Source organism: Chinchilla lanigera, unplaced genomic scaffold (assembly GCF_000276665.1).
Source record: "Chinchilla lanigera isolate Chin_1 unplaced genomic scaffold, ChiLan1.0 scaffold00052, whole genome shotgun sequence".
Classification (NCBI taxonomy): Eukaryota; Metazoa; Chordata; class Mammalia; order Rodentia; family Chinchillidae; genus Chinchilla; species Chinchilla lanigera.
In genome coordinates, this window is record NW_004955453.1 from 13,870,780 (window position 1) to 13,886,628 (window position 15,849).

The 15,849-nt window shown below is 52.4% G+C and overlaps 1 protein-coding gene across 1 annotated transcript; it reads right to left on the minus strand.

Annotated features, from left to right (window-relative positions):
* On the minus strand, positions 1–14,824 carry Stk11ip (serine/threonine kinase 11 interacting protein). Its single transcript, XM_005395508.2, has 25 exons — positions 14,742–14,824; positions 14,489–14,574; positions 11,613–11,818; positions 11,328–11,402; positions 10,961–11,056; positions 10,525–10,632; positions 10,362–10,433; positions 9,320–9,446; positions 9,001–9,104; positions 8,784–8,879; positions 8,562–8,603; positions 8,209–8,355; positions 7,951–8,035; positions 7,034–7,396; positions 6,673–6,878; positions 6,301–6,417; positions 5,991–6,168; positions 3,811–4,026; positions 3,589–3,692; positions 2,552–2,649; positions 2,277–2,455; positions 1,983–2,064; positions 1,767–1,837; positions 1,056–1,303; positions 1–401 (listed from the first exon to the last, which is right to left on the minus strand). Exons 2-25 carry the CDS (start codon positions 14,547–14,549, stop codon positions 252–254), a joined length of 3,231 nt encoding a protein of 1,076 aa, XP_005395565.1. The 5' UTR covers positions 14,550–14,574; positions 14,742–14,824; the 3' UTR covers positions 1–251.
* Between the last annotated feature and the right edge of the window lie 1,025 nt (positions 14,825–15,849).

Sequence of the window (15,849 nt, forward strand, 5' to 3'; positions counted from 1 at the left end):
TGACAACTAAATGGAAATAACTTTATTGATACCTGAGAAAAAGTGCAAGAGAAACATTCCCACTGACGACACAGCTTGTCCCCTTAGGCCAGATCACCCCAGGGCCGAGACCATTCCTTAAGCCATGGGTCACTGGGAGCTTCGCTGCCAGCACCCAAAGGCCAGAGAAGTCCACAGCCAGGGCCACAGACCAGAAGAGAGAGCCTCTGCAGCACGGCTCCTGAGGTCAGGCTGGGGCTGGTATGAAAGCGTCATCGGTCAAGGTCCACAGCCTCCTGGGTCACAGTCCGGAGTCCGATAGAAAACAGCTCTTCCCAGGGCTCTCGGATCCAGGCCAGCAGGGCTGTCAGCTGCTCCTGGCACACAACACGGAGTGCCCAGAAGCTCTCCAGGCGAGACACCTGGCAGGCAGAGCAGTCAGCAAGTGAGCTACACAGGAAGCCACCAGGGGTGGGGACAGGGGACATCTCGGGGGAGGACCCACCATCCTCCTGGCTCATCATCTCTTCCCCTGCCCAAGCCCATGTCACTCCCGATAAAAGATGTTGACTCTGCCAAGAGGATCACAAGTTCAAACCCAGCCTGGGCAGGTTAGTGACTTAGTGTCTTAAAATAAAAAGTAAAAAATGGGCTGCAGATGTAGTTCAGTGCGAAGTCCCTGGGTTCGATCCCCAGTGCCACAAGGGAAAACAAAAGAGAGAGAGACGCCAACTTTGAGTCTGGTAAACAATCCAATTATGCCGACTGCCGGCCCAAAAGGGCTCTCACACTTCACAATCATCTCCAACCTCCCCTGCTGTACAGAATGTGAGCTCTAGAGTCAGTTTCAGAGAACGACATGGGCTTGATTCCTGGCTCTACCACTTGTGACCAAGCCTCAGTGTCCTCATCTGTTCAGCAGAACCCTGCTCATGTGGAGGTATGACAGTCCAAAGGCCAGCACACAGTGGGCTGATCCCAAAGCTCACAGCAGCCCACGCCCACCCCCCAACAGCACCTCCACCCGCACATGCACATGCGCACACACACACACACACACACACACACACACACACCTCATCGTAGAAGACCAGCCGCAAGTCCTCAGGGGCTGTGCGGTAGAGCAGCACAGAGCTCAGGCTGCTAAGTGGCTGCTGCTCCCTGACCCGCACACAGGGGCCCAGCCCCAAGGAAGGGGCCTTCTCAGAGGCTTCGCCAGATGCTGCTGCGAGGGGGGGCTCTGCATGGGACCCTGCCAGGTCCTCGTCTAACAGGTACAACGTGGCCAGAGTCACCAACAGGGACACAGGACAGGCAGAGGGTCCTGGAGGGAAAGAGGCAGCATGAAGCCACAGCAGACAGCCACGGAGGGCCTGGGTCTCTAGGGGACAGCTTCACAGTGTGGCTAAAAGATGCATGAACTGCACTCGGGAGTGGGCCACAAAGCAGCCTGTGCCCCCTTCCCGGAGTCTTGGGATCCCTGACCTCCAAACCCTCTCAGAGCCATGACAAAGGGGGAGCCACTACCCCATTACAGGGCAAGGGGAGCAGACCAGCCAAGCTGCCCACTTCCGGGAAGCCTGGACCCCAAAGCAAAGGTCTCTAGACAGCCGAGGGTGCAGGAACCCTGACTCCACCTGGACAGGCAGGGAACACACTGGCTGCTCTGAGGCTATATCCTTGAGGAAGACTGCTACGAGGGTGCTGTGGAAGTTCAAAGGGCTGGCTGGGACCTGAGACAGAGCGGGTGCAGAAACCAGGGAACATCTGCGGCACAGGGGCCTCACCTTCAACCAGGAACACCCGAAGGTAGAAGAACCGGGGAGCCTCTGAGGAAGTGTCTTGTCCCAGCAGAGGCCTAGGGAGCACAGAGGGTCAGGTGGGGTAGGATGGGCTTCAGGGAGGCTGGAAGGTTGGGAACAGACACAGGGCGTGTGGGAGGCATGGGGGTAGGTGGCAGCTCAGGACCACGTCTGGGGTCTGTGGAGAAGGCCCTGGCTCACCAGAGCCGGTGCTGGGGGGTCACCTCCTCCTCCGTGGCACTGACACAGTTCCTCCGGGTGACAGGCAGAGACTGCAAGACACCTGGCCACAGCCAGCCAGGGACAGGAATCCTCAGAGGCCTCTTCTCTCCTCTATCCCAACCTCTCCATCTCTCTCGCCTGCCTGTTCTCCATAGTTGTGGGTTCCAGAAACTTCTACAGGGATGAGTCCCATGACCTCCATCTCCACTGTGAAGCACCAAACTAGGTATCTGGCCCTCAGGGCCCTGCCTGCCTCCCTCCCCCACCTCTCACCAATGAGCTCCTCGAGGAAGAGCTGGCAACACCTGGCATCTCGGGGCAGCAGCACACAGCTGCCCACCCCAGCCGCCCACTCCAGCCGCAGACTCTGGCCTGCCAGGCCCAGCTCCATGCCACTCAAATCCTGCAGGGGAACGGCCAGGGTTGGCTGGAGCCAGTTAGCTGGAGGCCCGCTGTGGAGGAGGGGGCAGAGTGACTAAGGCTGAGGACAAAAAGACACCAACAGGGAGACCCTGGTGCTGCCCTGGCCACAAGCCTGGCTCACTCACCAGATGTCCCCTGTGACCTTCAACAGGTAAAGCCTGTGATCAGACACGACTACAAGACACAGAAATTCCCCCACGTGACCTGACACCACCACTGGTACCTACGGGAAAAGGAAGCTGATGAGAAACCAGAACTGAAGAGGACAGTGCCAGACCAAAAGCCAAGCTGCCCTCCCCACTCCTAGTCAGTGTCAAGGTAACCTTGCGCTCAAACAGCCTCTCCCATCCTCCACTCTCCCCACTCCCCATGAAACCCAGACTCAGACCCAGTGCTCAGCTGGCTTCACTCCTCTATCTTTCCCCTGCAACCTTCCCGCTGCGCTACACTAGACTGACGGGTCTGAAGCACAAAACCGATCACTGCACCCCTGCTTCAAATCTTCCCGTGGCTCCAGGTAGCCAGCATGCAGTCCAAACTCCTCGGCAGACATGGCAGGATACTCCTGAAGAGGTCCCAGCCTGCCTCAGTCTCTCCTGAGGACACCTACCCCTCACCCTAGATTCTGGCCTCCCCATCCGGGGCACTAGCTGTTCCCTCTTTTCCTTCTTACTCCTTGCTCACCCTTCAAAACTTGACTTAGACATCACCCCCCAGGCAGGCTTCCTACCCTACCCTGCCTGGATCAGATGCCTACTAGGACACTCATTATAGTACTTGCACATTGCACAATCTTGATTCAAGCTGAAGACTTACTCCGTCACCCCTCCGTGTCCGGCACACATTATGTGCTCGAGAAAGAGGGTCTAGTAACGCTGTGTGCAAGCACAGGAGGCCTCTTTCACTGAGTACCGGGTGCTACGCCCAGCAGCTCACAGACGCTGGCTCTTAGCCACTGCACTCCGTAAGGTGGGAGGTATCATCTCCATCGGGAGGGCAGAAAACGCAAACTCAGGAAGGATGGAATGTATCCACAGCAAATATCTGCTGTGTCGAGGCAGAAGCCAGATCTGGACGTTCCCTAGCACTTGACCGACTTGCTTCACTGTGGAGGATAGCGGCCCTGTGGTTAAGGGTCTGGGCAGTGCCAGGTGACACAGACCTTAATGCAGCACTGGAACTCCTCCTGGGCATCACTGAACACCTCAACATCCAGGAAGAGCCGGAGTCGGTGGTCCACAGAACGGAAGCCACAGCGCTCACCACCTGGGGAAACCGTGGAGCCGTCAGCCTGCCCCGGGAACCCACGGCTCTTCTCCACCTCCCATCTGTGCCCAGCCCCTCCCTAAGGCCCAGCCCCCCAGCTTGTTTCACTTGTACTCACGTGGACTGAGGCTCCAGCTGCTGCGGCCATGGGAGACCAGGATGTTGTCAGCCCTGCTGGGGTCACTGTGGCCAGGAGAGTCACAGACAGGGCTGGAGGACTGAGAGGGAGCTGGGGGCTGCTCTGCCTGGTTCTGCTCCCTGTGGGGCGTTTCCCCAGACAGAGCCAGGAGAACCACATGGTCACTACCACAGCTGGGACACACAGCAGGAGACTCTGGAGAGGGGATGCACACAGGCCCGTGAGCCTCTGCCACAGCCCACCCCACTGTGCTGGTAATGCTCACTGCCGCTCTCGGACCTCCCCTGGGCCCACATCTGCAGCTTCCTACACCCCAACTCCCTCTCCGGACAGTCACTGACTGATCACACCCCATCCCAGTGAGGGCTCAACTAGCCCACGGCCCACAGCTCCCCCAAAATGCACCCCATCTTCTAACTCCAGGCCCTGTCAGATTGGGCCAACTCAACCAGGCCTTGCTCTGAGCTTCCCCATCCCCAGCCTTGAGCTGATTAGTAACTTTTAGTGCTCTACCAGCAATGTCTGAAAGACTGAAATGAACAAATTGGGGCAGGCAGTATGGACTCCAGTACTAGGTTTGGGTCCAATTCCAGGCACCATCAATTAATGGCTCTACTCTCTGCACCTGGCTCCTATACGTAAGATGGGATGAATGTAGTGTATATGTTAGGAAGTTGGCAGGATGGCTGCATGGAAGGCAGGACAAGGATCAGCAATGAAAGAATAGATACTCTGAGCATCTGGAATGTGCTGACATGGCTCCCATGCCAGCATTATCCTATTTCACTTCCATCACAACTCCCTATCCCCGGGGCATGACGGTACATGCCTGTAAGGCCAGCTACTCAGAAGGCTGAAGCAGGAGGATCACAAATTTGGAGCCAGCCTAGGCAATTTAGGAAGACCCTGACTCAATTAAAATTTTTACAAGGCTGGGACATACTCAGCGGTAGAGTACTTGTGTTGCAAGTGGTGAGGCCCTGGGTTCAAAGAAAAAAAAACCCAACCCTCTCCAACAACAACAAAAACCCCCCTACCCAATTTTGCAAATAGGAAAATAAAAGATTAAGTAATTTATACACCCCTGCCCGAGACCTTACAAATGATGGTAACAGCAGCTTCCACACGAGGAACCCGTGGATTGCACAGGTGCTATGCTGGATGCCTTAATGTCACATTCAAATCTCACAGCACACACCATGGGGTGGGCTCATGATTTTTTCAGTTAGATGAAGTAACTGTGGCTCAAATCAAAGGAGAATGAAGCCCAGGGTAGTGTGCATCAGAAATGCCACCATGGAGGGGACCCCAGGAGCCACAGGACCTGTGGAGCACAGCCAGGGTTCTAGGCTGGGCGGGGGCTGCTGCCACTGCACATGAGGCCTGGCCCTGCTAGGCTGCAGCCTCTGGGCAGGCAAAGTGTCGGGGGCAGCACAATCCTCTATTTTCTACTTTTTTTTTTCTGGTACTAGAAATCGAACTCATGACCTCGCACTTGCTAGGCAGGTGCTGTGCCACTGAGCTGAATCCCCAGCCCCAATCCTCTATTTTCTAAATAAAACCTCAGGCCCTGCAGCAACTGCTACCAGGAAGAGATATGTGGTTAAAAATCATGCATTTTAACACAGCAGTTATCAAGAACATTCTTTTTCTTCTTCAATATCTTCTCAAAGACCTTGCTTTCTGATTAGTCTATAATGGAGAAATCTGTTGTTTTAGAGAACAGAATATATAAAAAGATGCCACAAGGCACTATTTGCTATCAGACAGATTACAAGGTCAGTCAAGGAAGGACAGACTACCACAGTTACCAACGCATCTTACTCAAAGCCATGGTGCTCAGAGGGCAGCATGACAACCTGACACTGCAGGAAGGACTCATTCTGAAATATTAGCCAAAAAACATCTAAAAAGCCTTCAAGTTATGAAAAAATAATGAGTGTGCTTAAGCACAGTTACAGAGACTGCATTTCTTCATTTTGAGAAAAACACACACCCAGGACATAGCTTTGGTTCTCCTTTTTGTAGCTGTAGCAGGCAGGTATTTCTGCTTCTCCTCCCAGCAGCCTGGTGGCTACCTCTCCCCAAGGCCTTGAACCCTGGGGCTACTCAAAGCTGCTTTCTCTGCAGTGGGGTGGTCAATTGGTCAGGGTCGGTACCTGTCTTTTGAAACAGCGGCCTCCAGCTTTCCTCGCTGTCCAACCCCAACCTCGGCTCTTCTGGCCTGAACTCACAGCCACAGCGCAAACACTGGAACCTGCCTCCCAGCGGGCTGCTGGCCTTCCCAAGCTGCTGCTGAGCTACGGCTGTGAACGGGTTCAGCACAGCAAGGAGCTCCTGAAAGAGGGTGGTCGGCAGGCAGCTGTGAGCAGGTGGACCCCAGACAGACATCCCTGGCAGCCCCAGCCTCCTGGCCAGAAGTCAGCTCCTTAGCTCTTCCCATCTCCCCCATAGCTCCTGCCCCCTCACCTGGGCGGCTGCGTGGGCATCAGGCTCCAGCACAACGTAGCGACGCAGCTGCCGGTCAGGGCAAATGTAGGCGAAGCGCAGCGCAAGGACAGGGGCCCTGGAGAGGTGATCTGAGCCCTTCACAGCAGGAGGCCAGGGGACAGAGGGGTTAGGGTTACACTGAGCACAAGGGAAACAGTAATGCTGGACCCCATTCAAATGCTCCTGCTGGTATCCAAGCCCTACCAAGGAACTCCTCCGCCCAGCCTCCCCAAACCACCTGCAACTGCACTCTGTCCCCTGCCCAGTGCCCCACCTCAGCTGTCGGAGCTGCCTCCTGGACACCTAGTACCTTGTCCAGAACCTGCCCCCGCCCCCAACCCCACCACTCACCTCGGGCACTGGATCTCTCTGGGTTGGGCTCTTGGGCTCTAGCTCAGCTGTCACCAGACTCTGCAGCTCCAGCTGCCCCAGAGTTCGACCTGCTTGGAGTTCCACCTCCACCACATGGGCGGAAGTGACCCGGAGAAAGCATTCCATGCCCCGAAGCCCCTTAGGCCTCTGCAGGGGACACACCAACATAGGGCGACAGAGCTCGGCTGTGGAGACACCAAGAGAGGAGCCTGGAGGAGGGCAAAGAACCCAGACTCTGCCCTCCCTGGGTGGACCCCCGGCCAGCCTGGCCTTGCAAGAGTCTCCCAGACATTCCAGCATCACTTGGCCCCAGCTTCCCCAGTGGCTGCAGGGAGCTCACCTTCCACTTCCTTCTGCTCCTGCTCTTCTTCCTCTTCCTGTCTCTCCTTTGCTCTCTCTTCTTTTTCCCGTTCCTCCCTCTCCTCTTCCTCCAGGGGCCGCAGCTCCATCCTGCCCTGCTCTGCCACTTTCTGTTCTGACTCCTCAGGCCCTCCAGCTGCCTTCTCTGAAGTCTGAGGGCTTGATGGAGTCTCAGGGTCCAGGACACCTGGAGGGGAGGTGCTCAGGGCAGGAGCTTTCGAGGTGGTCAGAAGGGGGCTCCCAGAGGCCCCCAGCTGGTTCCTATACTGCAGCCAGTCACAGCCAAACCTCTCCCGGAAGCTGTTCAGCAGCTCGAGTTCCCGATGTTGATGCACAAACAATCCTGGGTAGAGGGAGAATGGAGAACCGGGCAGTCCCCCAGCCCCAGCCCCAGCCCCGCCCCAGATAGCCCCAGCCTCTTCCTATGGGTGCTCCTCTATGTGAAGCAGGGCTGCGGGGTGCTATGGATTTCCCATCAGTAGCTTGTCCCCAAGCATGGAATGCTGTGGTCACATGCAATCCAGGATCACACAACCCACACTACTTTCAGAAATTCACAAAATATAGCACATCTAGGCCCTAAGATGGCCTGCAGGGAAGAAAGTTATTTAATTTTGTTTAACCTAGCACTTCCCAAACTTATTTGGCCACTAGTTTATTTTATTATATGACCTTTCAATGCCTCACAAAGTTAATGTTCCCCGAAAAGCTTTGGAAAATGCTGCTGGGGAGTAGTTCCCTTTCCTGTTCCTCAACTAGAAGGACAGAAGACAGACTATCAGACCTTCTACAATGTTCTATACCACCAGAAAATCAAATTTCCCTTACCAGACCTTCACAATAACATCAAGATAGCTGAAAGGGGTCAGAGGGAGGCATGCAGGAGGGCTGACTTACCAGCTGGGGAGGGGTCCAGGGTTCGGGGCTCCGGGTCTGTATCACTGGGCTCAGAGATGCTTGCCCGCCTCACACGGACTCGGCTCTGGGTTGGGCAGTGAGACAGGTTCTACAAACACCAGGGCCTCCACCACGGCCACCCACCCAACCTACACAAACCACTCCAACTGCTAACAAGGATAAGGTCTTACTGTTGCCGATCTAGGACCCTGCAAAGGGACTCAACGCCAGGCATGAGGCAGTCAGGGATGCCCTTACCTTAACCTTACGAAGAGGGCCCTGGGCCACAACACCCCCTGAAGAGAGGCTGTCACTCAGCTCAGGGCCACCTGAGGTTTCGGTGGTACTCCCCAAGGTCCAGGGCTGGGGTGGGGCCAAAGGGCCAACCCCCAAGAATGTGGAGGTCTGGCATGTGACAACAGGAAGAAGAAAGAGGTTGGGGCCTGGGCAGTACCTCTGTGCTGCCCAAGCTAGCCAACAAATGGGCCCTACTTTCCACTGACCAGGAAGATCTTACCCAGCTACCCCTCTCCCCAGCCAGTGCTCCCCCTCCCCATCTTTTCCCACCATCATTCCTTGCTGTCCCAGTATCCCGCTCCCACGGTACAGACCTGAAAGTCTTTCAGTGACAAGACCTCCCCGTCAAGAAGAAACTGCACCAAGACAAAGGAGGAAGGGGCAGTGCTTATGGTGGAACCAGCCCCAAGAAGTTCCCATATTAACAGCATGGGCCAGGTCCTGGGCCCCTCATCCCGGGATGGCAGGAAGGTACAGGAGCAAGGAAGGACTGGGAAGGACAGGGGAAACAGGGTGGACACAAGACAATCACTCACACCATGAGCAGCATCCCTGGCCCGGGGTGACAGGTACTGGGTGGTGGCTACACGATGTGCAGGGTGGAACCACAAAGGGTTCCCCTCCAGGTAGAGCTGAGGGGCAGGAAGAGGAAAATGAGGTGGGACTGGGCCCTATGCGTGAAAAAGGCACCGACCTCTGACACGGGAGGGCCAGACACAAAGGCGGCTCCCAGATGTTAAAGCGCCCCCGTACCTTGCGGAGTTCCGCCAGCAGGCACAGCGGCGATAGCTCCCTGTGTCCTTCGAGCAGATTGTATGCCACATCGAGGTGTCGCAGGTTTTTCAAGTGCTCCAGGCCTGGGCAGAGGTGAGAAGGGATGAAGCGGCATGGGGGTGAGTGGCTGGGTGCAAGCTGGTGTGGGGCAACGTGTGCTGCAGGGGGGTGCAGATCTGAGCACCTCAGCCCTACCATCAAGCCTTGCTGGGGCTCAGAGGCACCTGGTCCCTGGGCTACGCCACATCTCACATGGCCCCCATTCCCTTCTCATCTGCTCCACCACAGCCCCACTCACCTTGCAGGTTCCGGAGCTCGTTGCTTCGTAGTATCAAAGTCCTCAGGGCAGCCCCTGACGGTCCCATTCTCGGCACCAAGTTCAGGTAGTTATAGGAAATGTCCAGATGACACAGCTCAGACAAATCCTGCAATGGGATAGGGCAGGCACAGATTCTCACCCTGACCAAACTCGAGTCAGGGTCCTCTGAGCCCACTTCACCACTCGGCCTCTACCACGGCCTATAAAAACTGCAGACCCTCAGTACAAATGATTTCAGTCACCCTCTACCTCCAACACTAGCACAGTTCTGAGAGCTCCGGGTTGTTCCCCTAGGATGGCAACTCTAATCCCCTTAGGTTCCTGCCTGGGAAAACAAGGCTACCAGGAGAAATTTACTCTTTGCTCCAGCCAACACCTGAAGATAGGGCCCAACTCCTAGTCTCAGTGGGAGAGGACAGACTAAGCTAGCCAAGGGCAGCTAGTGAGCAAATCCCAATGGCTTGCTCTGTGTAAATTTCTGCTTCCCTGAGGCTGCGGAAGCTCCCCCTTTACATTTTCCTACTCCTTCATTCTCCATTTAAAATGCCCAGTCATCTCTGCACAAAGTGGTTCAGTTCACATTGCACTCTCTTTCCTACTACAACAGTTTATTACTAAAATCTGTCCTTACCATTTTAACTAGAACCCAACTATGTTTTTCTTTGAAAGAGGATAGAAAGACATGGGAAAAAGGTTTGTTATCATAACCACAAAAGCTACAATTTTCTAAGCTAGGCAGTAGGCTAAATAATACTAAGTACTCTGCACAACCATTTAAATGTACGAAAGCTGGTACTCTCTCAGGACTTCCACTTTACAGGTGAAGAAACCAATGTAACTAATTTGTCCCAAGTCACACAGGCATTACAAGCTAAGATTGGAACTCCCAAACACCACCTCCCAGGATATGGCTCCACCCAGAACACAACGGCCAGGCACAATACAATCAGGCCCAGGGGAGAGGGTGAGAGCAGCACAATCCTTGGCCCGGGTGCTCAGGCGCAGGGCTGCTCACACTGACCATCAGGAAGCCTTTGCAGTCCTGCACTCGGTTGTGGCTCAGGTTCAGGAAGCGCAGAGCCGACAAGAGACGCTGAGGCGGACAGGAAAAGGAAGCACAGGACAGACTTCACACACGGCACTCTCCTCCCTCAGGCCCCTTCCCTTCCCTCTGAAGCACTCACCAGGGAGCTGTCTAAGGCAGTCAGGGCATTGTAACTGAAGTTAGCAGAAAGCAAAGCCAGCCAGGGGAGGGCAGAGCAGAGGTCACCTCCACAGGCTGAGAGCAGGTCCTAGGCGGGGGACAGGCCCTTCATTATTCCACTCTTATCTTCGTCTGCTGCATCCATCATTCACTCACACCTTATATACCAAGCTCTACTCAGAGATGCAGACTTAATGCAAGCCCAGGTCCCTATTGAAGGAAATGCACTCTGGGCCAAGTGGGGAGGCAGACGCTGGAATATTTACTACAGTATGGCAGTGTGACTGTACATACACAGACAGATACACAGTACTATGGGGGGAGGTCACAGGGGAGTGTGCAGGTGAGAACATTAGAACTTCATCTTCTGTGTCTCTGAGGACAGAGCATGAGGGCCCACCACTCACCCCACTTACCTCTAGTGCCTGGATGCTTCTGCTGCAAATCAGGGTCTCCAGCTGGGAGTAGATGCCCTGGAGGCCATGCAGGCAATGTAGGGGGACACCTCGAAGCTAGGGCAGGGGAAGGAGGGGAGGAAGACAGAACATGACGGAGGAAAAAGACCTCATCCCTATCTCTCATGATGGAGAAGAGATGGTGACAAAGCCCAGCTACAGAAGCTTTCAGGGAGGCTTTATAGAAGAGATTGGACACCACATTACTGCAGAATAATGGTACACTCAGGCTTGGCCGCCTCACCAAAAGAGGCAATTCTCTGCCCTTATACCCAAGTGACTACCCACGTTGAGTTTTATGTACCAACATCCCCCAATGCCCCCATACCTCCAGCTGACGAAGGGACTTGAAAGGAAAAATCTTGATGGGCCCTGGAAGGTCAGGTCCAGGGATATGGACCAGCTAAGAGGAAAACAGTCAGATTACTGAGGCATGGCAGTCTCCCTTTCCTCAGCATCCCTTCCTCAATGTACCCACCCGTACCAATGACATCATCTGGACCTCAGCCCTGCACACTTCCTGTATCCCACTGGCCACCACCCACACTACCCACCGCTGGCCTCCATCACTCCCTAACCTCTGTGCACATCTGCCCTATCCCCACGCCAGAACCTTGAGTGAAAGTGTTTTCTGCAGCACATCGAAGAGGAACTGAAGCTGGAGGATGATGGGGGAGTCGGCAGGGTGGGAGGGCAGAGCCACAAAACCTGTCTGGCCAGGACCCCACAGCCCCAGGTACAGCTCAAATAGTCGATTCAACTGCTGCAGTGTAGCAGTCAGGAGGCTCAGTGTGCTACAGCCAGACAGGACCACATCCCCTGCAAGCAGAGGGGCAGACAGGACAGGACATAATAAAAAGGTCTGTCCCCTTGTTTTAGGAGTGCTGACCAAAAATATACCCATTCCAATCCATAATGTAGACCATCCACTGTAGAATCAAATTTTCTGTCTCCTCCCCAGCTCAGAAGTAGCTCTCCCATCTTAAAAAAAGTCTTGACTCTTCAGCCTGATATGTAAGACTGTTTTGCTATGTGACTCCAATGCACGTTTCTAAATTCTTTTACCTTTTGCTCAAATCAGCCCAATCTAGTCATAGTGCTGGAGATTCCACCAGCTTGGGTCACGGCTCTCTCATTTTCTGAAATATTCTCTTCTATTATCCAGATAGAAATCAATTGCACTCACCCAGCAAGCCTTCTCAGTAGGTAATACTGCTGAGCTTCCATGCTGTAATCACTCATTTTTACATAAAAACTAATTGATGCTTTACCTTTTTTTTTTCTGATTGCAAAAGTAATATGTACATTTATAGACACTTTTTTTTGTCCTTTTGAGACAGGGTCTCACTTGGCAGTTTAAGCTGGCCTTGAGCTAACTTTTTAACCCAGGCTGGTCTCGAACTTGCAACAATATTCCTGCCTCAGCCTCCCTGAGTGCTGGGATTATAGGTGTGGGCCACTATGCCCAGCTTTATAGAAACTTTCAAACAATATTAAAATGCATGTCACAGAAAAGTTATCCACTCATTATAGCACAGAAGTATTGTTATTGCTACATTTTTAAAAATGCTCTAATGAGACTGTCATCCTCTAGGGTATCTTTTGGTCACCCTGACACTCCTCATTACACCTAAAAAGGTCCATGAAAAGCTAGACATGGAGATTGCTTTTAACTTTTCTAAAAAACAAGTATAAGGTCAAAGGATGTGGTAGAAATAGTACAGAGGTTCTCTATACTCTTTGCCCAGTTTCCCCCAAAATTTATACTTTACCTAACTATAAAACAGCATCAATATTGGGAAAATGATAATGGTACAATATGTATCGTATACAGTTCTATGCTCTTTGTGTAGATTCCTGCAATCATCAAAATCAAGACACAGAACTATACTATCACCACAAAGACCTCCTTCCTGCTATTTATAGTCACACAGTCACATACCCATCATCTCTAACCCCTGAAACTGTATCTGATTCTTGCTGAACAAATTAACAAATCCTAACACTGCATGAAGGACTGTCTAGGTACCAGGCATTAAGGACAGATACAAACATGGTTCAAGGACTAGTCCCGCCCTCAAAAGGTCTCCTAATCTAAAAGAAAAGTCAAGTTCGGGTTGCGATTGTAGGTCGGGGCTAGAGGGCTTGCCTAGCATGCATGAGGCTCTGGGTTCAAAACAACAACAAAAAGAAACAAAATAAAGAAAAAGGGGGGAAAAAGAAAAGTGCACAGTTACTGATAGAAGCCAGGAAATAAAACTGCTATAAAGACTCCACAGATAATCACCAATGAGAGTTCACAACGACAGAAGGCAGCTACTGTTAACTGGGTAACAAATGCCAGATGACTTTGTTACCTCATTTAAGCCTCATCTGAATCTCCAAAAAGAAACACTATTAACTCCATCTTTCAGACATGAAAACTGAGGCTCAAAGAAATTAAGAATCTTGACTGCAATCATAGAGCTGGTGGGAAGTTGCCACTTCTACTCAGAGTCAGGGCAGTTGTACTGTAACTGATGCCAACCTTGTATTAAACAAATACTGTGATTCATGTCTGGCATGGTGGCTCACACCATGGATTTGGGAGGCTGAGGCAACAGGCCTGCCAAGAACTCAAGGCCAGCCTGGGTAACACAGTGAGTTCAAGACCAATCTGAACTACATATCCAGACCCTATCTCAAAAAAAAAAGAAAAAAAGAAAAAAACCAACCAACCCCACAGCCAAATACTGTGACTCCACTATTGCCTGACACCGAAAGAAATAATTATAGTAACAATGGCTACCAAGGCCTGGCATGGTGGCGCACGCCTGTAATCCCAGCACTCGGGAGGCTGAGGCAGGAGGATCTTTGCAAGGTTTTCGAGACCAGCCTGGGCTACAAAGTGAGCTCAAGGCCAGCCTGAACTGCATTGCAAGACCCTGTCTCAAAAAGACATAAAAAATAAAAGCTACCAGTTTTGAGCATTTACTATATGTGCATACCCTGCACTACTTTCCATCTATTAAACATTTCCTCAACTTTTCAGTTAAGTGTAATCAGTATGCCCATCTGCTGGTGAGTAAAACTGAGTTCACAAAACCTAATACAGCCAAGTCAAAAGAGGGCTGAGATTCCAAACTAGGTGGGTCTGACTCCAAATCTCAAGTTTTTAGCTACAAGGCACTCTACAAGGATGATTGAGATCTGTTCCTGTTCTCCGGGAATTTACAGTCAAGCAATGACCGCTTCTCTCTGAGAGAATCAGAATGCATGGAAGAAGTGGCGGCACTGGAGTTTGGTCTCTAAGGATGGGTGGAGTTTAGACTGTCAAAAACAGAGGATACTGTAGGCAATACATTAGGGCGAACAAACCCAGAAGTAATGGAATGAATTCTGACACCTCGTGACCCAAGCTGTCCTAACTCTGTGACTCTTAGGGTGTGTCTCTAAGAAGTAGGAAGCACCTGCCTGCCTGAAGCCCAGCGCATCCGGAAGTCCACTCACCAGACTCCCGCAGAAGCCCCGCAAGCTTCCACACTACCGAGTCCCTAGGAGCGGTCGTCATGGCCACGGGACGCTAGGGGCGGAGCCTGGGAAAAAGAGGAAGCGGAAGAGCCTCAGGTGGGCGGTGGTGTCAAAAAACCCTGAGTGTTCGCACAAGCCGAGGCGTCTTGGGTACAAAACAAAGAGAGAAACCAGAAAGAGCGTCCTCGACGGTGCCCTCTCGAGAAACCTAAGACTGCCCAGCCATACTGACCGTTGCATCCGGCCTTCCAACCTGCTCGGCAACCCTTTGCTTGCGATGAACAGGAAGTCCCGCCCCGGAAGTAAGGAAACCGGAGGGACGACCGGAAACGCGTACCCATAGACGGAAGCCACGCCTCGGGATTGGGAACGCGCTGGAGTAGGTGGGACGATAAGTCATTGGTCGGAGCTGCCTGGGCGCGGACTCCACCCGGAGCTGGGGCCCGGGCCTCTCTGGTGTCTTTTGTCCCGCGCCGCCTGGTCTCGTACTTGGCCCGCGGCGCTACTGCCCTCGCCCCAGGCCAAGGAGGAAAACCTGACGCGTTCGTACACTAGACTGGGAAGCAAAGTTTGGAGAATGGAATTTTCTGCTAATGAGGAAAAAACTCATCCAAAGTGAACATTCGTTTTCCAATTAAAGGAAGACGAAGACGTGTCCGCGGTGCGAAGGTTTTTGCTCTGTGAAATACCTGATACTTAAAGGGGTGTGGCCTCTAGGGTCCCTTTGCCTCCTTAGTGTCTCTAAACTCCTTTTTCCTTTAACCATAATCATCTTAAATTAGCCTCTGGTAATGCACACGTGAACCTCGTCCCTTGTTTGTAAAGTGTTTCATCTTATCACACATGAACCAAAAAGTTGCCATTCCGGGTTTGAAAATGAGAAAACAGGCTCCCAAGGGCTGGGTTACTTGTGAAGGTCGTTCAATTAGTAACCGACAGCTCGAAGACTGCCAAAGTTTCTTGACTCCCAAGTTCCGGATGTAGCATTTACCGGGCTCCTAGTCAAATGCTGATGTCAGCTGATGAAGCAGATTAAGAAAGATATCTTCAAACAGAATTTCTGGTTTTCAGGGAGTTTCTTTTTTGAAGAGCTCCTTTTCTGCACAGAAAAGTCTAAATGAAAAGTCAGTTGAGAGTAGGAGTCGCGTTATAAATTAACCACTCTAAGTTGCCTAATTTGAAGGACGTTGTTTTCTAAAACCAATACTTAAAACAGCAACGTATGTCATAATCTCTGCAATTTTTGCACTTGCTGCGTATTATGTGTGGCCTGAGACAAATCCTCAAAGATGGTTAATGAAGTAAAGTATACCATAAACAGCAAAGCAAGCCGCACGTGG

Bases quoted from the DNA above. Each gene is read 5' to 3' on its own strand.
- Stk11ip (XM_005395508.2), bottom strand. From the start codon at position 14,549: ATGACGACCGCTCCTAGGGACTCGGTAGTGTGGAAGCTTGCGGGGCTT. The intron at 1,304-1,766 runs GTGAGGCCCCTG...CTTTCCCTCCAG, and splicing joins TCGGGTGTTCCTGGTTGAAG to GACCCTCTGCCTGTCCTGTG. The intron at 402-1,055 runs GTGTGTGTGTGT...TCTGCCTGCCAG, and splicing joins GGCTGGTCTTCTACGATGAG to GTGTCTCGCCTGGAGAGCTT.